This window comes from Perca flavescens, chromosome 2 (assembly GCF_004354835.1).
Source record: "Perca flavescens isolate YP-PL-M2 chromosome 2, PFLA_1.0, whole genome shotgun sequence".
Lineage (NCBI taxonomy): Eukaryota > Metazoa > Chordata > Actinopteri > Perciformes > Percidae > Perca > Perca flavescens.
In genome coordinates, this window is record NC_041332.1 from 44,227,548 (window position 1) to 44,254,222 (window position 26,675).

Consider the following 26,675-nt stretch of genomic DNA (forward strand, 5'->3'; position numbering starts at 1 on the left):
GCTGCAGGACCCTGGACATGACCTGGATTACGCCTCATGGGTCACACAGCAGGGTAAGGACTGAGAGAGCAATTCTAAAAGTAAAAGCTACAGGAAAGCTAATGACTGGGCCCCAAACTCTGATTGTGGGTGACTCTGCTGTGAAAGAAAAAGCAGTAAAACACCAAAATACGTTTTCCCAAAGACATGGTGTCTGACTTGACCCAAAGAATCCAGGATATCGTGGCAGCACACCCAACTGTGAAGAACATTATACTGCATATAGGGTCAAATGATGTTGTAAAGCAAAAGTCTGAAGTGCTGAATTGTGACTTTATGAATCTGCTGAACACAGTCAGCTCCCTAAACGCATAAAGGTGTTTGTCAGTGGCCCTATACCGCCAGTCAGAGGAGGAGCTGAGAGTTTCCAGCAGACTGTTGGCACTGAACAGATGGCTTTCAACTGCATGTACCAACAACCATTCTATGCAGTTCATTGACAATTTTAACATTTTCTGGGGCTGCAGACATCATTTTAAAGCAGATGGACTCTTCCTTAACAAGCCAGGAGTAAAGCTGTTCACCTCTAGCCTACTTTACTTTCTGCACCACACATCTGCTCCCTTGGCCAAGGACACGAGACAAGATGAACCAAAAACAAGAAGAAGACACAACAAAAAGTCAGTGAGCCACCACAGCCCCCACCTGAGCAAATGGACTGATTCAGCATGTTACCGAGCCCACGCACAATAAAGGCACACTCTGGACTTGATTATCTCCAAGGGTCTGAACATTTCCAAGGTTGTGGTGACTGATGTTGCTCTCTCTGATCATTCCTGTGTTTTCTTTAACGGCACTATCTCTCTGCCCAAAAAGTGTTCAAACAAAGTTAATCAGAAAACGGTATATCACTGAAAACACCATTGAATCATTCGTTCAGCTTTTCTCGCTCACACCCACCCTCACTGGGGCCTCAGTCACTGAGCTTGTAGATAATTTTAACTGTAAAATTACGAATGTTATTGATGCTATTGTTCCCACTAAGGTCAAAGCTGTCTCTGGTAAGAAAAGATCTCCATGGAGAAATTTTATAGTTGTGAGAACAGAAAAAAAGAGTGTGTCGAAAAGCTGAACGCAGTTGGCGAAAAATCTAATCTCCAGGTCCATTACAACACTTATAAAGAGAGACTTTGCATTTATAATCTGAACTAAGGAATGCAAAAGCGGTCCTTTTTCTCTGACATTATTGCCAGAAACAATAATAATTCACGTGCTTTTGTTTGCTACTGTTGATAGATTAACAAACCCTCCAGTACCAATAGCATCTGAACTGTTGTCTACCAAGGCTTGCAATGACTCTGCCTCCTTCTTCACAGACAAAATTCAGAAAATTAGACAAACAGTCAGTGCTTCCATATCAAGTACAGGATATGTGTTGTCACAGTGTGCATAAAACTAATTCCAACATGACACAATTTCATACGATCAACAATAAAAAACCTGGAGGACATTATACAACATCTGAAAACCTCCTCCTGTTGCCTTGATATTCTACCAACGGGTGTTTTCAAAAATGTTTGGAATTGTTTGGCTTCTGATCTTCTACAGATTGTAAACACATCTCTGCTCTCAGGTATCTTCCCACAGGCCCTAAAACGGCATTCATCAAGCCACTCTAAAAAAGAACAATCTAGACACGACACTAATGAGCAACTATAGGCCAATATCAAACCTTCCATTTTTAAGTAAAATCATAGAAAAGTGGTTTTCAACAACTCAACCTTTTCTTATCGCTAAACAACAGCTTTGATGCCTTCCAGTCAGGTTTTCGACCACACCACAGTACTGAGACAGCTCTTGTTAAAGTCTTTAATGACATCCACTTAAACACAGATAGTGGCAAAATTTCAGTCTTAGTATTACTTGATCTCAGTGCTGCATTTGATACGGTAGACCATGACATATTCCTTGACCGATTGGAAAAACTGGGTTGGTCTTTCTGGCTCAGTACTAAAGTGGTTTGAATCCTATTTAAAGAATAGGGACTACTTTGTGTCTATAGGTAATTATACATCTGAGCATACAAATATGATGTGCGCGGAGTTCCCCAAGGCTCAGTTCTGGGGCCTCTTCTGTTCAACATCTACATGCTTCCACTGTCTCAGATTATGGAAAACAACAAAATAAGTTACCATAGTTATGCGGATGACACACAAATTTACATAACCTTATCGCCAGGAACTATAGCCCAATACAAAAATTAAATATGTGCATTGAACAGATTAATGATTGGATGTGCCAGAACTTTCTTAAATTAAATGAAGAAAAAACGGAGGTGGTTGTTTTTTTGGAGCAAAAGAGGAACGATTGAAAGTCACGCGCTCTTCAAAACGACAATGTTAAAAACAACAGACAAAGCAAGAAATCTTGGTGTAGTCATGGACTCAGACCTGAATTTTTAAAAGCCACATTAACATAATTAAAAAATCGGCCTATTATGACCTTAAAAAATATATCAAGGGTTAAAGAGCTTATGTCTCAGTAGGATCTGGAAAAACTTGTCCATGCTTTTTATCTTCAGTAGACTTGACTACTGTAACGGTGTCTTTACAGGTCTCCCTAAAATCAATCAGACAGCTGCAGCTGATTCAGAACTGCTGCTCGAGTCCTCACTAAAACCAAGAAAGTGGATCACATCACTCCAGTACTGAAGTCTCTACACTGGCTTCCAGTGCCTCAAAGAATTGATTTCAAAATACTTCTACTGGTTTATAAATCACTAAACGGTTTAGGGCCAAAAATACATTTCTGATCTGCTACTACATTATGACCCACCCAGACCTCTCAGGTGGTCTGGGACAGGTCTACTTGTTGTCCCCAGAGTCAGAACTAAACAGGGGGAAGCAGCGTTCAGTTTTTATGCTCCACATATCTGGAACAAACTCCCAGAAACCTGTAGGTCCGCTGCAACTCTCAGTTCTTTTAAATCTAAGCTAAAGACCTATCTTTTTGATGTTGCTTTTCTTTAAATAATCTATTTTATTAACTTTAATTTCTTATACTGCACTGTAACTGTTATTCTTATACTGCACTATCAATTTTATTCTTGTCTTTTAATGTTTTTAATTTGTTTATTAATGTTTTTAAATTGTTTTTAATTGTCTTCTAACTGCTCTTTAATGTTTTACGTAAAGCACTTTGAATTGCCCTGTTGCTGAAATGTGCTATATAAATAAAACTGCCTTGCCTTGTATATTTCACGGCTTTTACAAACCTTTGAGATGCTTGAAACAAGTGCATTATAGTCTGCTGTATTAAATGGAAAATGCAAAGCATAATTCAATTACAGAGCAGTGTATCATTTATTTCTTAAGTAAAGAAAGAAATAAGATATTGGCCTGTAAGACTCAAGTAACATTAATATTGTCCAACTCTGCATGGGCAAAATCTGTATTTCCTTTTCAAATTATTTCACTGTTCACTCCCATTAACTAAGATACCAAGTAAAAAACATGTGCTTTTACTTAATTTAAATGGAGATTGCTGCTGCTTTTTGAGAACCATGATCAAAATTGTCTTTATTTCAGTTAAAAACAATATGCTGAAAATGGCCCTTGTTTGGTCGCCATTGTAACTGGAATCTTTGGAGCAGCTTGGACAGCGTTGGATATCCGTTTCTACCCTTCACATTAAAGGTCCATTATAAATTCACTCAGCATTTTCGCTAAGAGGACACTATATCGTATTAAGTTGCTGTGAGCTGAAAATTCTTCCTTCTCACTCAGTCTCAGCCTTTATGCTCACCCGGGGTCCAGTTGTTCAAATGTGCTGCTAATGTATAGCCTAACACTAACATTACCCCGTGAATCAAATCCGTACATCAAGGTTAACGGTTAAGCCTAACTAAGCCTATTTTGAATTTACAGTTTTTCTTGATTGCTTTGACGTATGGAGGAAATATTTATTCATAATTCAAATTGAATGTCCAAAGAGAAATTGAAAGTCCAAAGAGAAAACAAAGCGAGATCAAATTAAAAATATTATAATTTTTTTTTAATTTTCCATTTGGCTTTGGCTTTTGAATTTAATATTTGGCTTTTTGAATTTCAATTTAACATTGGCTTTTAATTTTCATTTAATATTTGGCTTTTAAATTTCAATTTAACATTGGATTTTCATTTGGATTTAATATTTGGCTTTTGAAGGAGGCGTGGCCCAAAGGCTGGTGGGAGGGTCTGAAACCAAAGAGGTGCAGAGGCACCTTCTGAGCAGCAGGGGGAGCAGACTGCTGAGGAGCACACTGTTAAGCATCTGTCTGCAGATTCACCACTAGGCTGGCTCTGGTTTCACATGATAGAAAATGATGATGGAGGCTAAACACAAACCACATTTCATGCAACAACAGTGAAGTTTTCATGTAGTTACTATAACTGGGCCCGTGTTAGTGAGGACTAGATTAGGACTGGATTTAAAGCTGATTCTGGTTCCCAACTTCGCCCCAGGTGTGTCTGTTTAAAACACGACTCAGACAACTTCTCTCTTTTGATGTTATATTTAATTAAGCAACAGTAGAAACATGGGTGTGGGTAGCTCTGCTTACGTGTGTTTGTGTGTGGTCAGATCTCGAGGGCACACACACACACACACACACACACACACACACACACACAATCTCAACACAATCTCAACCGGATAGTCATCGTCCAAACTCGACCTCTGCTTTTTTTTTCTCACTTTTTCTGTGAAATAGCAGATGGAAATTATAAAAAAGCAATCGATTCTATAATCTAGATCGGGAGTTTGCCGTATTAGCAGCAACAAACAACTGGAAACTTTTTACAATTTTCATCTGCTATTCCACCACTAAATTCACTATTGAGACTTTTTATGCAATAAATTACCTGTGTAGAGTTTGAATATGGGCAGTTTTACAAACGTTGATGACCAACTGCACATTTTCTCCGATGTTGTCAAAGCTTCAGTCTGACGGGACAGCCAGCTGGTGGCGGCCGGGATCTCCTCCCTGCTGGCCGGCCAGTGATGTTCACAGACACCGCTGTCTGTCTGTCTGTCTGTCTGTCTGTCTGTCTCTATCAGTGTGTGTGGGATCTCCTCCCTGCTGGCCGGCCAGTGATGCTCACAGACACCGCAGTTAGCTGGAAGTCTGAAAAAGTACACGGGCTGTACAGAAGGCCTTCAGTCAGGAGTGATTGTTGTGAGGAGGCTCCATGTTGGAGAATAGCACGGACACGCACCTCACACCCAAGACCACCCGGAGAAATATTAAATATTAAATTCAAATTCAAAAGCCAAAGCCAAAGCCAAAGCCAAATGGAAAATTAAAAAATAATAATAATATTTTTAATTTGATCTCGCTTTTTTTTCTCTTTGGACTTTCAATTTGAATTATGAATAAATATTTCCTCCATATTGACGCAGCAGTCAACTCAAACTCCACATTTTTCAAATCAGTTAACACACAGGCCGAAACAGTGGCACTCATGGTCAAAATTACACATTTTGTTTGCAAAAGGTTCTAACCGTGCCAAAACATTTAAAATATGCAACAAAAGCAAATTTTGCCATCAAACAACACAACTTGCAAACAAGTGTATGAGCTCTTCCAATCAACCATTACACAGTGCATACAGCACTGAGTGCAAATCAGGCACCATTGCTAATCATGTTTTGCTAGCTTGCCTGTATGGTCAATACACCATGCTGTCCTTTTGTCTGTATGGACAGTTTTTTCAACTTTACGTAACTTTAACTTTTCTTCAAGTATTTTACTAGTGTCTATGTATAGTTAAGTGATGATTATTCTATTTTTGATATATTGTGTTGCCTGTTGTACTTGAATAGATAAACAATTTGCACTGACGCTATCTTGCACTATAATGCCATTGCACCTTTCTGCATTTTTTCCACACCGCTCCTTTAAACAAGCTACAACCAAACTTTACTGTAAGGGCACACTATTGATATCTTTCTTTGTATTTATGTAGTATGTGTGCTTGGATGTCATATGTCTGTGTGCCTATGTGGATGTATGTTGTGTATAAGCTATTGGACACCTTAATTTCCTTCCGGATAAATAAAGTATCTCTATCTATCTATCTCTATTGTAGCCTATTTCTGTACATAGCTTGAAAACTGAAATACTGTAAATATTACACAAAATACATGTAAACCAAAATGAAATCTATTAGAGTATAAGAAATTAAGAAAATAAAAATAAAATCTATTACAGTAAAGTATAAACATCTATTACTGTAGAGTATGAGAAATAGCCACTATTGCTACTCAGTCTCTTGTGTCTTGACGATGGGTCCACATGGCCTAACCCTGCAGACTGATCTATGGGGCCACATGGCCTAACCCTGCACACTGATCTATGGGGACACATGGCCCAAACCTGCAGACTGATCTATGGGGCCACATGGCTAACCCTGCACACTGATCTATGGGGCCACATGGCTAACCCTGCACACTGATCTATGGGGCCACATGGGGCCACATGGCCTAACCCCTGCACACTGATCTATGGGGCCACATGGCCCAACCCTGCAGACTGATCTATGGGGCCACATGGCTAACCCTGCACACTGATCTATGGGGACACATGGCCTAAACCTGCAGACTGATCTATGGGGCCACATGGCCTAACCCTGCACACTGATCTATGGGGCCACATGGCCTAACCCTGCACACTGATCTATGGGGCCACATGGCCTAACCCTGCAGACTGATCTATGGGGCCACATGGCCTAACCCTGCACACTGATCTATGGGGACACATGGCCTAAACCTGCAGACTGATCTATGGGGCCACATGGCCTAACCCTGCAGACTGATCTATGGGTCCACATGGTCTAACCATGCACACTGATCTATGGGGCCACATGGCCTAACCCTGCAGACTGATCTATGGGGCCACATGGCCTAACCCTGCACACTGATCTATGGGGACACATGGCCTAAACCTGCAGACTGATCTATGGGGCCACATGGCCTAACCCTGCAGACTGATCTATGGGTCCACATGGTCTAACCATGCACACTGATCTATGGGGCCACATGGCCTAACCCTGCAGACTGATCTATGGGGCCACATGGCCTAACCCTACACACTGATCTATGGGGACACATGGCCTAAACCTGCAGACTGATCTATGGGGCCACATGGTCTAACCCTGCACACTGATCTATGGGGCCACATGGCCTAACCCTGCACACTGATCTATGGGGCCACATGGCCTAACCCTGCAGACTGATCTATGGGGCCACATGGCCTAACCCTGCACACTGATCTATGGGGACACATGGCCTAAACCTGCACACTGATCTATGGGGCCACATGGTCTAACCCTGCAGACTGATCTATGGGGCCACATGGCCTAACCCTGCACACTGATCTGTGGGGCCACATGGACTAACCCTGCACACTGATCTATGGGGCCACATGGCCTAACCCTGCACACTGATCTATGGGGCCACATGGCCTAACCCTGCACACTGATCTATGGGGCCACATGGCCTAACCCTGCACACTGATTGCTAATTGAAGATTTGTGTGAAGGAGTGTCAAACAGGAGCTTCAGTGATTTCATACTGATGGAGGTAGTTTCTAATAGTTAGGAACAGATGGTTTCTGTTTGGTTACCATAGGTAAAACAATGGAGTTTGGACTGCTTGAATGACATATGTGTTAACTGTTCTGCAAAAGGGTGGGGGAAATGTGTCAATCCATTGAGAAAGGGTTAACACATTTGCAAGAGGTGTCTTCTGCTCTCCTGAGACAGTGATGATGAAAACCAAGTAGATCCCAGTTTCTTTAAGCAGGTCAAAGCAATCAAGAAAAACTGTAACACGTCTGCTGAAGTGTTACATACGTCGATATCAACACGCAATATCCTTGACGAAAAAGACAACACTTAAATGTAGTTTAGGAAAAAACGTATTTGCCTTGCCTTCCACCTTTTCCACCGCCCCCTCTGTCTCTCTCTGCACGCACACACACTCTCACACACACGGAGCTGAATCTGTCTCTGTACTCGGTCCGGTTCAGGTGGTTGAACGCAGATATTTGCTGATTGCTCTCATTACGGGCCGGATTGGGTGGCGCATGGCGCACCGCCATCAGTCTATACGGCAAATGTCTATGATTACTCCAAATTTTAATTGTGATATTTTGTGAGCAAATTCTGAATCTGCCACGTCTGTCAGGCAAATGTGGTGGTACAATGTTTTTCTCTGAAGTAGGAGTACACAGTAAGTCAATAGTAGGCTATAGGGCTAAACAGTGTGGTTGCTAAGTGCTTTTGGGTCCTTCTGTAAGTAATTTTGGGGTAAAATGATTCTGGAAAAAGCTTCAAGCAGCAATACCACAGACCAAGCAATCAGCCCGTTTCAGACAGACACATTTAGGACGGGCACTGTACTATTATAACCTTTAAACACTGTTCATTGCTACCCCCCTTAATTTACTGTCAAATTTGACCGGACAGTTTCAACTGCTCTTATTTTAAAAATTTAAATACCAATAAAAATGAAATAGTATTTTTAATAGAACATTTATTGTAAAAAGAACCTTATTAGAACATTAACATCTACAACATGTGTGTATGTGTGTGGGTGGATGTGTCTGTGTGTGTGTGTGTGTGTGTGTGTGTGTGTGTGTGTGTGTGTGTGTGTGTGTGTGTTTTTCTGTGAGTGCGTGCATGCATATGTGTGCGAACATTGGTGGTTCACATGCACAAGTGGCAACATGACAACATGAACTGCAGACATGAACTGTATGTGTCTGTCTGTGTGTGTGTGTGTGTGTGTGTGTGTGTGTGTGTGTGTGTGTGTGTGTGTGCCTGCATGCATGTGTGTGTATATGTGTCTGTGTGTGAGAGTGGGTGTATGTATCTGTATGTGCGTGTGTGTTTCTATGTGTGCGTTCATGCATGTGTGTGTATGTGTGTGTGTGTGTGTGTGTGTGTGTATATGTGTCTGTGTGTGAGAGTGGGTGTATGTATCTGTATGTGCGTGTGTGTTTCTATGTGTGCGTTCATGCTTGTGTGTGTATATGTGTGTGTGTGTGTGTGTGTGTGTGTGTGTGTGTGTGTGTGTGTGTGTGTGTGTGGGTGTGTGTGTTTCTGTGTGTGCATGCATGTTTGTGTGTCTGTTTATGTGTAACATTACTGAATCGACACCTCTCTTAACGTATGTCTCCTTTTCAAGTTATAGCCAATTCTTCCTGCACATCCATAGAAGGATTGAGATTTCGTAGTTCCAGTTTAGGCAGTAGGTTTATCAGTGTTTACCATCAATAAAACGTTTACTGGGACATTTCACCACTTTATTGACTCAAATAAAATTGATTATTAAACCACCTTGATGGGAATTGATGGGAAAACAGTCCTGTCTTCCTGCAACACAACTCAATACTGACGCACAAGGCAGAGTCCACGAGTTTTATGGTCAAGTCTGTCACAACAAGGATATTAATCAATGTGATTCAGTGTGTGTGTGTATATATATATATATATATCGGACAGAGACACCTGTCATCACTCACCTGTCTGGTACCTGAAGAGCACTTAACATTTACCTGACCGCTGGTTCTCTCTGTAAGTCGTCATGCTTCAACGTTGCTTTTTTTGTGTTCATATCTTTCTCTTACCTTTCAATGCTTCTAGTTTTCAGATCTGTGAGCATCCACCTCCCTCCAGACGTTCATTAGCTTTCATCATGAAGATTCTGCTGGTCCTCTCTGTTCTCCTCTGTGCTGCTCTGTCCATCAGGGCTGCAACAGGTGAGACATAATACTGCTTTTAATCTGGGATGATTGGCATTATTTCTCACTGTTGTTGTTTTATCCTTGTATTTGGTATATCTGTACTGTTTTTTTGGTTTCTGTTTTGTTTTTATGTAAAGGGACGTGGAGTAACCTACATTTTAAAGCGCTATAGCGTTATTGTTACTCAAATACAATAACACATTTTAGACTATTGTGAAATGTAGATGATATATTGAAACATATTTATGAGGACAGACTGATGTAGGTTACTGTAAAACACTGATCTACATCAACTATCTTTGCCGTTCTCCCCCCTCAGTTGTTCCAGCTGAGGGTGCTGCAGTACCACAGGATAACAAACCTGCACCAGAATCAGGTACTGGCTTTTTGTTTTAAACTTTCCAAGTTGATCAGTCAGATTACAGACCAGAACAGAACCTGTCACCATGTGCTTTTCTCAAACATCTTCACTTAAGATATTGTTGCTATAACATGAAGCACTGTGTATCAATGAAATCATTAATGAAATTTCCATTTGAGCTGAAGAAAACCTTTTAATTTGGCGATTCAGTGAAGGGCCTCTCCGTGAACCATCACCTTATCGTGGTGGAGAGGTTTGTGTGTCTCTGTGAACCTGAGGGCTGTGTTGTCTGGAGCTTTGTGCTCCTGGTAGGGTCTCCCAAGGCAAAGTGGTCTCAGGTGAGGGGCCAGACAAAGAATGGTTCAAAAAACCCCAATGAAAAAGCTAAGCAGAGATGGAGTGACCCTGCCGGAGGAAGCCCGGGCCCCCGCCTGGAGCCAGGCCCAGACGCGGTGGGCTCGTCGGCGAGCGCCTGGTGGCCGGGTTTGCCACGGAGCCCGGCCGGGCACAGCCCGAACAAGCTACGTGGCAACTCCCTCTCCATCCCATGGGCCCACCACCTGTGGGAGGAACCGTTGGGGTCGGGTGCGATGCCACATGGGTGGCAGTGAAGGTCAGGGGCCTCGACGGACCAGACCCGGGCAGCAGACGCTGGCTCTGGGGACGTGGAACGTCACCTCTCTGTGGGGAAGGAGCCGGAACTGGTGCGGGAGGTGGAGCGCTACCGGTTAGATCTGGTGGGGCTTACCTCACGCACAGTCTTGGTTCTGGAACCATACTCCTGGATAGGGGTTGGACTCTTTTCTTCTCCGGAGTTGCCCAGGGTGTGAGGCGCCCGGGCGGGTGTGGGGATACTCACAAGTCCCCGGCTGAGCGCGCTGTGTTGGAGTTACCCCAGTGGACGAGAGGGTCGCCTCCCTACGCCTGCGGGTTGTGGGGGGAAACTCTGACTGTTGTTTGTGCATATGCACCAAACAGGAGTTCGGAGTATTCGGCCTTCTTGGAGACCTTGACTGAGTCCTGCATGGGGCTCCAGTGGGTGACTCCATTGTTCTGCTGGGGGACTTCAACGCACACGTGGGCAATGATGGAGACACCTGGAGGCGTGATTGGGAGGAACGGCCTCCCTGATCTAAACCAGAGTGGTTGTTTGTTGTTGGACTTCTGTGCTAGTCATGGATTGTCTATAACGAACACCATGTTCGAACATAGGGATGCTCATAAGTGTACCTGGTACCAGAGCACCCTAGGCCGAAGGTCAATGATCGATTTCATAATCGTTTCATCTGATCTGAGGCCGTATGTTTTGGACACTTTCGGGTGAAGAGAGGGGCAGAGCTGTCAACCGATCACCATCTGGTGGTGAGTTGGGTCAGAGGGTGGGGAAGACTCTGGACAGACCTGGTAAGCCCAAACGTGTAGTGCGGGTAAATTGGGAACGTCTGGAGGAGGCCCCTGTCCAACAGACTTTCAACTCACACCTCCGGCGGAGCTTTTCGTGCATCCCTGTGGAGGCTGGGGGCATTGAACCCGAGTGGACAATGTTCAAAGTTTCCATTGCTGAAGCTGCAGCGAGGAGCTGTGGTCTTAGGGTCTTAGGTGCCTCAAGGGGCGGTAACCCACGAACACCGTGGTGGACAACGGTGGTCAGGGAAGCCGTCCGACTGAAGAAGGAGTCTTTCCGGGATATGTTATCCCGGAGGACTCGGAGGCAGTTGCAGGGTACCGAAGGGCCCGAAGGGCTGCAGCCTCTGCCGTGAAAGAGGCAAAGCAGCGGGTGTGGGAGAAGTTTGGAGAAGACATGGAGAAGGACTTTTCGGTCGGCACCAAAGTGCTTCTGGAAAACTGTTCGCCACCTCAGGAGGGGGAAGGGGGAACCATCCAAGCTGTGTACAGTAAGGATGGGACACTGTTGACCTCAACTGAGGAGGTAATAGGGCGGTGGAAGGAGCACTTTGCAGAACTCCTGAATCCGACTAATACGCCCTCTATGTTAGAGGCAGAGCTGGAGGATAATGGGGATTGTCGCCGATTTCCCAGGCGGAAGTCACTGATGTAGTCAAACAACTACACAGTGGCAAAGCCCGGGGATTGATGAGATCCGTCCAGAAATGCTCAAGGCTCTGGGTGTGGAGGGGCTGTCCTGGTTGACACGCCTTTTCAACATTGCGTGGAAGTCTGGGACGGTGCCAAAGGAGTGGCAGACTGGGGTGGTGGTTCCCCTTTTTTAAAAGGGGGGACCAGAGGGTGTGTGCCAATTATAGGGTATCACACTTCTCAGCCTCCCTGGTAAAGTCTACTCCAAGGTGCTGGAAAGGAGGGTTCGCCAATAGTCGAACCTCGGGTTGAGGAGGAACAATGCGGATTCCGTCCTGGTCGTGGAACAACGGACCAGCTCTTCACTCTCGCAAGGATCCTGGAGGGAGCCTGGGAGTATGCCCAACCGGTCTACATGTGTTTTGTGGATTTGGAGAAGGCGTATGACCGGGTCCCCGGGAGATACTACTGGGAGGTGCTGCGGGGGAGTATGGGGTGAGGGGGTCTCTTCTCAGGGCCATCCAATCTCTGTACAACCAAAGCGAGAGCTGTGTCCGGGTTCTCGGTAGTAAGTCGGACTCTTTTCAGGTGAGGGTTGGCCTCCGCCAGGGCTGCGCTTTGTCACCAATCCTGTTTGTAGTATTTATGGACAGGATATCGAGGCGTAGTCGGGGTGGGGAGGGGTTGCAGTTTGGTGGGCTGGGGATCTCATCGCTGCTCTTTGCAGATGATGTGGTCCTGATGGCATCATCGGCCTGCGACCTTCAGCACTCACTGGATCGGTTCGCAACCGAGTGTGAAGCGGTTGGGATGAGGATCAGCACCTCTAAATCTGAGGCCATGGTTCTCAGCAGGAAACCGATGGAATGCCTTCTCCAGGTAGGGAATGAGTCCTTACCCCAAGTGAAGGAGTTCAAGTATCTTGGGGTTGTGTTCGCGAGTGAGGGGACAATGGAGCGGGAGATTGGTCGGAGAATCGGCGCAGCGGGTGCGGTATTGCATTCAATCTATCGCACCGTTGTGACGAAAAGAGAGCTTAGCCAGAAGGCAAAGCTCTCGATCTACCGGTCAGTTTTCGTTCCTACCTCACCTATGGTCATGAAGGCTGGGTCATGACCGAAAGAACGAGATCCAGGGTACAAGCGGCTGAAATGGGTTTCCTCAGGAGGGTGGCTGGCGTCTCCCTTAGAGATAGGGTGAGAAGCTCACTCATCCGTGAGGAGCTCGGAGAGAGCCGCTGCTCCTTTGCGTCGAAAGGAGCCAGTTGAGGTGGTTCGGGCATCTGGTAAGGATGCCCCTGGGCGCCCCCTAGGGAGGTGTTCCAGGCACGTCCAGCTGGGAGGAGGCCTCGGGGAAGACCCAGGACTAGGTGGAGGGATTATATCTCCAACCTGGCCTGGGAACGCCTCGGGATCCCCCAGTCGGAGCTGGTTAATGTTGCTCGGGAAAGGGAAGTTTGGGGTCCCCTGCTGGAGCTGCTCCCCCCGCGACCCGACACCGGATAAGCGGACGAAGATGGATGGATGGATGGATTCAGTGAAGGGAACACCACAGTCCGACTGTACTTTCTAACCGAATTCAGTCATTCCTTTAAATAAGCAATATGTAGCAATAAACCAATCTGCTGCTCTTTATCACCTGGAGGCTCATACAGGTATCAATGCTGCCACATTTTGGGATTCTATGCACAATAAGTGATATATGATGAAAACTAATCCTAACATTTTTTACTTTCTATATTTCTATCCAGCTTTGTCTGAAATGACAATTTGAATTGAAATGTGAATTTAATTTTATACAAAGAATACATAAATCAGTTTACCTTACAGAACTAACAATTACTTTTATGGTCGATTAATCTGTTGATTATTTTCTCGATTAAAGGTCCCATGGCATGAAAATGAGTTTTTATTAACATTAATATTAGTTCCCCCAGCCTGCCTATATGGTCCCCCAGTGGCTAGAAATGGTGATAGGTGTAAACCGAGCCCTGGGTATCCTGCTCTGCCTTTGAGAAAATGAAAGCTCAGATGGACCAATCAGGAATTTTCTCCTTATGAGGTCATAAGGAGCAAGGTTACCTCCCCTTTCTCTGCTTTGCCCGCCCAGAGAATTTGGCCCACCCATGAGAGAGAGAGACATCATGGCTTTCAAACGAGCAAAGTGGCAGTTGGTCAAGGCCCTACACTAAGGTCTATATAAAAGAGACTTCAGATACAGTATTAGGGGACCACTAAGGTCTATATAAAAGAGACTTCAGATACAGTATTAGGGGACCACTAAGGTCTATATAAAAGAGACTTCAGATACAGTATTAGGGGACCACTAAGGTCTATATAAAAGAGACTTCAGATACAGTATTAGTGGACCACTAAGGTCTATATAAAAGAGACTTCAGATGCAGTATTAGGGGACCACTAAGGTCTATATAAAAGAGACTTCAGATACAGTATTAGGGGACCACTAAGGTCTATATAAAAGAGACTTCAGATACAGTATTAGGGGACCACTAAGGTCTATATAAAAGAGACTTCAGATACAGTATTAGGGGACCACTAAGGTCTATATAAAAGAGACTTCAGATACAGTATTAGTGGACCACTAAGGTCTATATAAAAGAGACTTCAGATGCAGTATTAGGGGACCACTAAGGTCTATATAAAAGAGACTTCAGATACAGTATTAGGGGACCACTAAGGTCTATATAAAAGAGACTTCAGATACAGTATTAGGGGACCACTAAGGTCTATATAAAAGACACTTCAGATACAGTATTAGGGGGCCACTAAGGCCTATATAAAAGAGACTTTAGATACAGTATTAGGGGACCACTAAGGTCTATAAAAAAGAGACTTCAGATACAGTATTAGGGGACCACTAAGGCCTATATAAAAGAGACTTCAGATACAGTATTAGGGGACCACTAAGGTCTATATAAAAGAGACTTCAGATACAGTATTAGGGGACCACTAAGGTCTATATAAAAGAGACTTCAGATACAGTATTAGGGGACCACTAAGGTCTATATAAAAGCATCTAAAAATCAGCATGTCATAGGACCTTTAATGGACTAGTTGTTTGGTCTGTAAAATGTCAGAAAAAAAGCTCAAGTGTTCTCAAATGTCTTGTTTTGTCCACAACTCAGATATTCAGTTTCCTGACACAGAGAATCAAAAAAACAGAAAATATTCACATTTAAGAAGCTGGAATCAGAGAATTTTCTTTTTTTCTTTTCATAAAAAATGACTCAAACCCTTATAATTGTTGCACCTCTAATACAGACCTGTTGTGACTGGGTTTACAGAGATGGATGCTGCTACTCATGTTGCTGATGGTAGAGGACCTGTTCGACCTCAAGGTAAGAAAATCACATGACATATCTTCACAGTAACATGAGGCTGCTGAAGCGAGAAAAGAAGAACAACTTCACATTCGTTTCTGTCCTGAGATACTGAAGAAATCACATAATGAGTAAAAAAAGAAGTACTGATTGTAATTATTGTTCTTGTTTCTCATCGTTCCAGCCCGTTTTGATTTCTGCCTTGATGGTTGGCTTAGTTTCCGTGGTAACTGCTACTTCTTAGCCAACCAGGTTTCTTCCTGGAGCAATGCAGAGGTAATAACATAGTTTATTACAACAGTACAGTATAACATTGTTTTGAATAAAAAAACCAACTCCTCATCTCCTCTTGTCCTGTCCTGCAGCGCTATTGTGCCGGCTTTGGTGGCAGTCTAGCTTCAGTCCACAACGTCTTGGAGTATAATTTCCTCCAGCGTCTGGTCAAGACTGGGGGCCACACTTTTGCCTGGATTGGAGGTTTCTATTTCCAGGTTTGTTCACCTATTTAAAAAGCCTTTATTTTAGAAGACCTTTGGTTCCCTCTGAGTGATTTCTAGACTGCAACATATTCCTTTTTCTGCGCACCTTCAATTTCCGTCCACTAAAAGTGACAGGCTCAGATTATTATTTTAAGTGTCTGACAACATTATGGAAAGGATCCCTACAGAGATAGACCTTTTTGTTAGAATAAGATCCTTTTTGTTTAACTTGAAACATCCTCGAAATTGCTATAGCCAATACCACCAGCCTCCATTTAAATAAACAGTAATTTTAACATTGTGAGATACCCATTTAAAGTCTACATAAATGAAATAAAACTGATAAAGGCTGTCTTGGTTCATCTTTCACTATTCCAGCAAACCCTTAATTCACCCATTTACATATGGAAATATGCTGGCTCTATGTACTGTGTTTACATGGAGTCTGGTGGGTTTGGCGATGGCTATTTTGAAGCTGTTTCTGGTTAAACAAAAAGGATCTTACTCTTTAACAAAAAGGTCTATCTCTGTAGGGATCCTTTCCATAATGTTGTCAGACATTCTGAACCTGTCAGTAGTGAAAACAGAACTTTTAGTGGATGAAATTGACGGTGCACATTTGTCCTCTAGGGTTACATTGCAGCCCAGTTCATGGCTGCCAGTTACAGCACTCTCACTCAGTACTGGACATATTGCAAAGATTTTTGTTTACATTAGTCACTTAGACACCAATGCATGGTAACATAGGATCCAGATTGAAAAACAACCCCGAAAATACCCTTTATTAACATTTAACCTAATCTTCAATTAACATAGTTTGTGCATATTTTATTAAACTTTATTAAAATTCCATTTTTAGGAAGTTTTCACTTCATCCATTAGAAATAAAGTTTTGATTTGAAATTAATTTAGTAAAATATAATATGTGATTCAGTCTTTTTTTTTAGAAAAGTGAAACATTCTTTGTGAAAATTGATGCAGTCTTTGTTTGTGTTTTAGTCAGAAATGCTCTAATTCTACACTAGCGGGTGTTAAAACTAAACGTGTACTGAAGGGGACTGTAACGTTGATTTCCTCCAGGGTTGCTGGAGATGGGAAGATGGCTCAGTGTTTGACTATACCAACCAGGGATCAATGAGCTCCACTTCCAGTTACCAGTGCCTGCAGGTCAACTCTCAAAGTAAGAATAGAAACCCCAGACACAGTCAACTGTCATGAAAAAAACACTTGATCATACATTAATACAACTTGATTGACGTCATTGTGTTGACATTTCTGATGATGTTTTTGCAGCGTCCAAGGGCTGGTCCAATAACGGCTGCACCATTAACTACCCATTCGTCTGTCAGATAAAGCCAAACTGCTAGTCGTCACAGTGTGTGCAGTGCTCCTCCTGACTTCTACAGATGATACTTAAGCTGCTGTTTGTTCTTTATATGACTGCATGTCACTGTCATGATTTGGCTAAAATTATACATACACACTATTTGCAACACAAATCTCAGCACAAATGAATCCATTGTTGATTGTATTCTTTACATTACATGTGATTTAGCCGACGCTTTTATCCAAAGCGACTTACTATTGATATATATGTCAGAGACTAAAATAAAAATGTCCACACAATTTGCAAAATTCTACTCCAATGAGCAAAACACCTCCACAGATTTGCACATTACACACAATGTCTGCTTCACCATTTTTGCAAAACATTACACACAGTGATTTGTAAAACTCTCACACATTTTCACACCTTAGACACAGATAAGGATTGTGAGGTCACTTCCTTGTCATTACAAAGCCCCAGATTGCCAATGACCACACCAATATACACATTGGATAAACACATCCACCAGGTGTGGAAGCACACGTGCTAATTTGAAAACGCAGCACTCAGGTGTGCTATATGGCCTGATCCAGCCAGACGGAGAGATGATGAATAGTTACAGTATTCTTGTTGCTTTTACAGTAGTTTTTCTTCAGAGTCAAAGTGTATGTACTTCATGCAGTAATTTTTATTTGTCTACAGATTTTATTTGTTTCATTAATTTCATTGTTGGTTGATTACTGTAACTGATTATGATAAGAAATACTGTAAGTATTGAAATAAATACTTGAAATGCAGCATCAGTGTTGTGCAGTGCTTGGTAAGTTTATAGTAGGCCTATTTGTGTACATTCTCCCTATATCTCAAACTTATTAAGAAGAATGTTGTGGGTTTGTCACTATTTTTTTTGTCATCTAAATTATCCCTTACATAACAATGTCTGGCCAAAAATCTAGCACATGCTATTTCCTAAAATTAGTTTTTTTACAAATGTATTTTTTATTTATCACAGCAGTGTGAAACTGGCTGCAATTGTGTCTGATCATTGAGGACTGTGTTGGTTAAATGAAAATTAATAGCATTTTCACAAATATGTGTATATGTTTTGACTGAAGTGTGTATGTTTTGCAAACGATCTAGGAATTATGCAAATTGAGTGTGGTGTTTGGATAATTGTGATTATATTTTGAAAAAAAGAACCTGGTTTTCAAAATTGCGTGTAAACAATTGAAAAAAACTGTATTACAGTATTTCTGAATTGCTAAAACACTAAAATCCATTTGCAAAACCCAAGTTGCAAGTGTACAAACCACTTTATTGATTGAATCACACAGTTTGCAGAACTTTAAACACTTCTCATGTGGTTAGACACAACTAGCAAATCTGAATCACTCTTTGTGCAAAACTGTAAACACATTGTCATTCACAAAGCACATGTAGCATCGTGGTGCACTTCAACTCAAAATGGCACAACACAGCCCCCAAAAGTGAAACACAAGCAACACACTGTTGTCATCGGTAACACACAAGCACTCAAAATTGAACACAACTCTTTCAAATCAGTAATGTTTTGCACCTAATCGGTAATCAGGATATAAAGCCATGTCAAATCCAAATGGTGAGTCTCTCCACAATTGTCCGTGTCCTGAAACCCAACCTGATAAGCCTACAGAGTACCATTTGAGAGAAATTCTGAAAGGGTAAAAGAGCTACAATATCAATATGTACAAGTAAGTAATCATGTCCAGAGATTATACACTATTGAGTTACTGTACATCTTTACTGTGTTGAAAGTAATGCAGCACATGTATACAGAGGCATGAAGCCTGGAATGCTATGTCATTTACGTTACTTAAAAAAATAAATTTTTGTTCATTTCTATAGAGAATGTTTCAACTGGATTCCATGGAGAGGCGTCATAAGTGCATCTTCTTGGATGAAGCTGGCTTCAATCTCACCAAGAGGAGAAGGAGAGGCCGCAACATTATTGGTCAATGTGCCATAGTACAGGAAAATCTCATTCAGTCAATGGATGCAGCATGTGACAACATTGGAGTGGAATCGATTCAAGGTTGGATTCAGCATGCTAAAGGATTCTTTCCCCGTTGTTTAGCAAGGGACAGGATTGCCTGTGACGTTGATGAGGTCCTGTGGCCTGACCATGCCCAGAGGCATGATGCTGAGGCAGAATAATTCCAACACATCGATCTGCTGTATATTTTGTTTGTGACTACATTTATATGTTTGCAAGATTGTGCAAGTACTACATAATAAATATAATTTTTCCCCTGCTCTGCCCTGAGTGCAGTGTTTTGCATTTATCTCTGTAGTGTGTAATGACTGCTGTGTAGTGTTTATGCATTAGCTGGATGTGTGTGTTATCTGAAAACTTTGTTTTGGGTAAAGATAACATAGTTCTGAAGCAATTGTTTGATATAGCAAGACAAGTCAAAGGTTTTGACAGTGTAGCTTAAGTTTGGTGATTTGTGTTTAAGGTTTTGAGAAAGCGAGAGAAACATTCAAAAAATGTGTTTTAGCAATTCAGAAATACTGTAATATAAATGAAGTTAACTGTTTACACAATACAGTAACGTGAGCTATTTAAATTAAGAAAAAAGATTTCACAAGTTCCCCCGTGAACCAAAAAGGTGAAAAGTATGGGAACTGAAGGTGAAAAGAGCAAACTGGAGGCTAGCTAAGTGACTACTCATTATTGTGTGAAGTAAATGTCAATTTCTCTCTTTGGTATGATAACAAATTACATAGGACAAATATAGTAATACCATTGTTAATGTGTACCATGCTGTCAAAAAAGTTCTAACACTGCTTATTGCACTTATGCTAGCATTAGCTTTTTCGCTAGCACTCCATGTACCTAAATGCTTGTGATCTTGCCATAGTCATATGGCTTTTGGTCTCAACCAAGTCCAGGTGTCTTTATTATCTTCATAATATCGGAGGGAAAGTGAAACACAGCTTAGACGGGGATGTTGTTCGGCTTTTCACAAGTTTAGACAGCTAGCTAACGCTGCGCCAACGTTTGCTAACGTTAGCGCAACGGCGTTAGCCTAGCCTGCTAGGTAAATCTTACGACTGCCTTCGGAGTTTCCTATATCTGCGTCCATGTTGTCAACATAAGACCTGTGGTGTTAGTGCTCCTTTTGTACCATCATTTTTTTTAATGACATATCTAGCTTTGCTCCTACGAGATGGGTGGGTTTTTGTTACGTTACACACAAAGCTAGCTATAGTTAGCCTGTATGCTAGATTACATTAGAAAGGTAAACACTGCTCAGAGACTTATTAGGCAACGTGGTCACTCACTACAATGGGCATTTTTTTGAGGCCCATTTACAATAGAGAAGGTAAATATACACTGGAATATTTCCATAAGGGCCTTTTACATATTGACAAACGTTGATAATAACATGTATATGCCTGTTTATGGTAAAAATAAGCGATTTATTTCAAGTTAGCATATTTGCCCCATAGGGTTACACTGTAGAATCATCTGACGTTGGTATCCAATATGGCGCCCATGATTTGAGTTGGCCACACTCCCTCTATATAAAGGGCGCTACCACTGGTGGTACGCAAGCTCCATCTAGTGGTACGCGGATGGAATCTCTGATATATATTTTTTTAAATGAAATAAATTACAGTTTTTCACAATCGCTATGACACTTTTTTCAATACTTTTAACAACTTTCCTAAACTCTTAACGCACCAACACACCTACAACACACGATTGGCAAAACAGTTAATTTCATGCTCAAAATCACACATTGTAAACTAAACTCCAACACCAATTTTCAAAATACAATAATTCACTAACACAATACACTGTGTTTACCAAAACAATGTAATCATGTCTCAAAATCAAATAATTCTTCCAAAACACTAACACATGTTCTCTCCCAACAGGAACATTTAGTCAATCATAGCACAATGTCATAAAAAACACTATCATCCCATGGAATAACAGAAACTACATTATTTCATGTATCAGGTCTGCCCTTATACAACAGACAAAAGTGACTGTATTGATCATAGATTGTGTTTTGGACTGCAGTTTCTGTTGAAGCCTCTACATTTTTGTTTTGTTGGGTTTAGCAAATTTTTTAAAGATTATTTTTTGGGGTTTTCTGCCTTTATTCGACAGGACAGCTAGTTGAGAAAGGGCAGAGAGAGAAAGGGGGAAGACATGCAGGAAATAGTCACAAGTTGGATTTGAACCCTGGATATCTGCGTCAAGGCATAAACCTCCAAGTATATGTGTGCATGCTCTACCCACTGAGCCAACCCGGCCACCATTTTCTTTCTTTTGCTGCAGAGATTCAATACAAAAAATGATTGACCCATCTCAGAGTAGCTTTATAGAAAGTACGGTTTGTGAAAAAAAGGAGACAGAGACAGAATTGTCCTGGTCCTCCTCTTCCTCTCCCTCGTGAAGGCATTTTTCTTATTTTCTGTGTTCATCTACAGTATATTGTTCAAATACAATTACTGTACTACCATATGATAATGCGATTGAAAGAACCTCAACACCTGAGTGTGTTTCCTAGAAGGGAATCAGCTGTGATTGATCTATTTGCATGACTTCAATCAGCTGTTTCTCAATAAATGCATATATAAAATGCAGGGAATATATTTGTGTTTCAATTTACAATATGATCAGCTGTTCACTTTGACTTTAGCCTATAAGTTAGGTTTAGAACAGGATGTTATCTGTTCTGACATACAGTTTGAAAGCATTTGTAAATTTGGCAGTGAAGCTCCATTGTTTTGGTCTTGGTGGAGCTTGTGTGTAAAAGAAGTTCAAGCATTTTAAATTTGTGTTAACTGAATGCATTTTGTGTCAAAGCAACAAGAAATGTGTTAATTGTATAGCCTACACAGACGGATGTTGTGCTAACTGTGTTAAGAGCTTAGGAAAGTTGTTAAAAGTATTGAAAAAAGTGTCATAGCGATTGTGAAAAACTGTAATTTAAAAACATAATATAGAAATACTACAACATTTTCAATAACAATTAACGATGATCAGTTCAAAGTAACTTAAAGGGGTGATAGAATGATTATATAGGGTATTTCACACTGTTCTTGAAGGTCTCCTAATAGGGTATTTAACATTGGTTGGGCTGAAAATGGCCCAGGTGCATGCATCCCTGTGTAATGGCTCTATTTGGAACGACAGCTTTTCTTCCAAATATGGTATGCTCATGAATATTTAGATGAGCTGCGCGCTGACTGGTTGAGGAACCACTCACACAATACATTGGAGACGCTACAGCAGGTCTCATATTTCAGACACACACACACACACACACACAAACACAGACACACACACACACACACACACACACACACACCGCTGCACAGCGCACACACACAAACACAGACACACTGTCTGTTACATTCCCAGACATGCCCAGGCGCGAGCTGCAGCGGCTAGCCAAGACAAAATAATTGCCACAATTTAAAATACAGAGAGCACATAAACATACAAGACACCTACATCTGTAATGGTTGCACCATGTCACAGAGAGCCTGAGATGCCTGTTCATGTAAAAACTTCCAGATGAGATTGGAATTTGCAAATGCAATGTAGTTGTCAAATCTTGTGAACGTGACAAAGATGTGATCTGGTTGGCCTTTTGCCCAATATTTTCTCTCTAATGGTTTAGTCACATATGGACTTGCCTGCGACCATTAGGTAGCACAATAACTGAGAACAACGATGGGTGGCCCAACTGGCAAATTTCAAGAACACCATCAAATACTGCTCAGGTACCCAATACAGAAATGTTGATGATTTGTCTAGATTGCCTAAATAAAAGAGGGGTATGCTGTCAGTGCATGCTGACCTGGTCATGGTTGAAGGAGACAGAAAATGAAGTAGTCCCACACCTCCGCCCTCACTGCCCTGAGGTGTGCCCGGTGTGTCCCCCCTCAGACACTTCAAGCACCCCGCAGGAGATCTTCTTTGGACCTCTACAGTTTGCCTACCAGCCTCTTCTGGGAATGGATGATGCTGTCATCTATCAGCTGCAGCAAGCTCATTTGCACCTAGATGGCGTTGGCGGTGGTGAGAATCACTTATTTTAATTTCTCCAGTGCATTCAACACCATCCAGCCACTGCCACTAGGTGAGAAGCTGCAGCTGATGGGTGTCTGTGCGTCCACAGTCTCCTGGATCACAGACTACCTGACAGGCAGACCATCTGGACCGTGTTCTTTGTGATGTGGTGGGGAGTGGTACAGGGGCTCCACAGGGGACTGTGCTGTCTCCTTTTCTGTTCACCTTATACACCACACACTTCCAGTACAACTCAGAGTCATGTCACTTACAGAAGTTTTCTGATGACTCTGCACTTGTTGGGTGTATAAGGGATGAACAGGAGGGAGAGTATAGAGCACTGGCGAACAACTGAAACTGCCCAATATATCTGAATGATATAAATGATATCTAATCTAATTCAATCTTTGTCTTCTCTTTATATATATATATATATATATATATATATATATATATATATATATATATATATATATTATGAAGATGTCCCAAAGATGGTGCAGTAAACTGTAAATGAAAAATGGGTTGAGGAACTTTCCAGAAGGAAGTCCAATGTATTTTTCTAGGTTATCTTGATAACTGTGTCCTTGACTGAGTCAGCCTCATTACACCTATCAAGTAACTGCCTTATATAGTCAGAGATGTAGGAATAATATAATATCCTTCCTTATTGTTGCATTCTTTGAGTTAGATATTTTTTTTTATTCGATGTCTGTAAGTTAATGTTAAAGGGATGGGTTAGATTGGAGAGGGAGTGAGCGAGGAGTAATGATGAATAATATGCTCTTGTATATTTCACGGCTTTACAAACCTTTGAGATGCTTGAAACAAGTGCATTATAGTCTGCTGTATTAAATGGAAAATGCAAAGCATAATTCAATTACAGAACATTATATTATTTATTTCTTAAGTAAAGAAAGAAATAAGATATTGGCCTGTAATACTCAAGTAACTTTAATACTGTCACACTCTGCATGGGCAAAATCTGTATTTCCTTTTCAAATTATTTCACTGTTCACTCCCATTAACTAAGATACCAAGTAAAAAACATGTGCTTTTTACTTAATTTAAATGGAGATTGCTGCTGCTTTTGAGAACCATGATCAAAATTGTCTTTATTTCAGTTAAAAACAATATGCTGAAAATGACCCTTGTTTGGTCGCCATTGTAACTGGAATCTTTGGAGCAGCTTGGACAGCGTTGGATATCCGTTTCTACCCTTCACATTAAAGGTCCATTATAAATTCACTCAGCATTTTCGCTAAGAGGACACTGAATTAAAAGGCATTTTTACTGACACTAGATCGTATAGACACTATATCGTATTACAGTTTTTCTCAAATGCTAAAACACAAAAGCCAATCCTCTAAACCAAATGACCAGTTGTCTAAACACATTTACTAAATCTAGCCATCATTTTCCAATATCATAAACACATTTCACATGAAGACACAATTCACAAAACACAATCCTCCGTTCTCATAAATCTTAACACATTTTTCTTTGCTAAAACACAAGTTGCAAAAGAACTCTGCTCATATTCTCAAATGAAAGCTCATGTGATGCAAAATGCTTGCCACAGTCAGCAATATTTGAACACAATGAACACACCTGGCATCATTCATTACACACAACGACTCAAAATTGAAGACACTTGTTGCTAATGCTGTGACCACATGTATAAAAGCAAGTTCAGAGTGCACAGTTTGCTGAAGATTCCAAACAAACACAATGGATGAAGGCAGAGTCAGGGGAAGAGGAATTCGAGTCAGAGGAGGGAGAAGAGCTGGCCATGGAAGAAGAGGAGCAGGCCAACGAGGAAGAGGAGTTCAAATCAGAGGAGGAAGAGGAACAGGCCAACAAGGGAGAGGAGGAGGCCAACAAGGGAGAGGAGAAGGTCCAGGAGGGAGAGCAAGACAACCTCGCACCATCATTACGGACGAGATGCGAGCAACAGTCATTGACCATGTCATTGTCCATGGCATGACAATGGCTGAAGCAGGACTAAGAGTCTGTCCAAACCTGAGTAGGTTCACCATTGGCCACCATTATCAGGGCATTCAGACAACACAACAGGTATTGCGGCGTATAAAACTTAAAAACTAATCCAAACGCCGCAGCAGGCTAAGACATGTGGTTTTACACTGAAGACGCGTCACGCTGAACCATTGCACTTGATGGAATGTCTTTATTGATCCATTTCATGGACTTAGCAAGAAACAGCACTTACTTGTATTGATGCATTTCATAAGCCGTGCAAAGATACCTCAGACAGTGCAGTAATAGAAGATACCAACGGTGACGGTCAACAGAAAGTTTCTCCACGTGCTCACCCTGCAGCCGTCATCCCAACACCTGGTCAAACCCGCACAAGTGAATGCACGCACACACTAATAGTTACCACACCCCAGTGACACCCACAGTAATCAGCGACGTCACTAAGCGTGTGCACATACACAATAGCGCAAAAAAAAGGAGGAAAGCTCATAATAAGAATCAAACCCGATGTATGGCTCCTACAACAGGTATTGTACTCTATTGCTTTCTTTGTCACAATACAATTTTACAAGCCTGTGAAAGTAGTCTATTGGTTTCAAATCAGTTGTTTCTGTATTGTAAAACATGTCAATTGACAACACATGTTTCTTTCTTTAGAGTTGAAAGAATGCCACATAGAGGTGGGAGGGTTGCCATATTTACAGCGGCACAAGAAACCCTCATTGTGGATATGGTTTGTGAAAACAACCTCATCAGACTCCGGGAGATCAGAGACAAAGTCATTGCCAATAATGTCAACTTTGAGAGCATTGATGTCAGCTTGGCCACAATAGACCGAGTTCTCCGGCGCCAAAAGATGCGGGAGAAACAGGTCTATAGGGTTCCCTTTGAGCGCAACTCTGCGCGACACAAAGACCTACGTTACGAGTATTGCAAGTAAGTATACATCCATGTTCACAGTACAGTTAGTGGACATACTGTGTTGCTCAGTGGCCTACAGTACTTCTGGACAATACTGTGCTACCTAATTGACTGTTGTTCTGAACACCTGTGCACTTTCACATTTTCACAGAGGATATTACAGTTGGACGCGATAGCCAGACCTCATGAGTACCTCTTCCTGGATGAGGCTGGTTTCAACCTGCAGAAACGAAGGCAAAGAGGCCGTAACATCATTGGCCAAAGAGCCATCACTGAGGTTCCTGGCCAACGGGGGGGTAATATTACTCTTTGTGCGGCCATGGGTTTGGAGGGGCTTGTCCATCGGCATGCTGTCCTTGGGTTTTACAAC

General features: G+C 41.9%; 2 protein-coding genes across 2 annotated transcripts in view; both read left to right on the forward strand.

Moving 5' to 3' along the window:
- Positions 1-64, forward strand: part of LOC114563221 (ladderlectin) — a 6,230-nt gene extending 6,166 nt beyond the window's left edge. Inside the window, exon 8 of the mRNA XM_028590064.1 lies at positions 8-64. Within this exon, the coding sequence (XP_028445865.1) occupies positions 8-64 (57 nt within the window). The remainder of the gene's footprint in view (positions 1-7) is intronic.
- Positions 65-9,523: 9,459 nt separating this feature from the next.
- LOC114546742 (ladderlectin) lies at positions 9,524-18,001 on the forward strand. The gene is made up of 8 exons (XM_028565756.1): positions 9,524-9,596; positions 9,666-9,781; positions 10,086-10,142; positions 15,469-15,522; positions 15,689-15,780; positions 15,870-15,995; positions 17,064-17,163; positions 17,277-18,001. The coding sequence occupies exons 2-8, from the start codon at positions 9,718-9,720 to the stop codon at positions 17,348-17,350; spliced, it is 567 nt and encodes a 188-aa protein (XP_028421557.1). The 5' UTR covers positions 9,524-9,596; positions 9,666-9,717; the 3' UTR covers positions 17,351-18,001.
- The last annotated feature ends 8,674 nt before the right edge of the window (positions 18,002-26,675 follow it).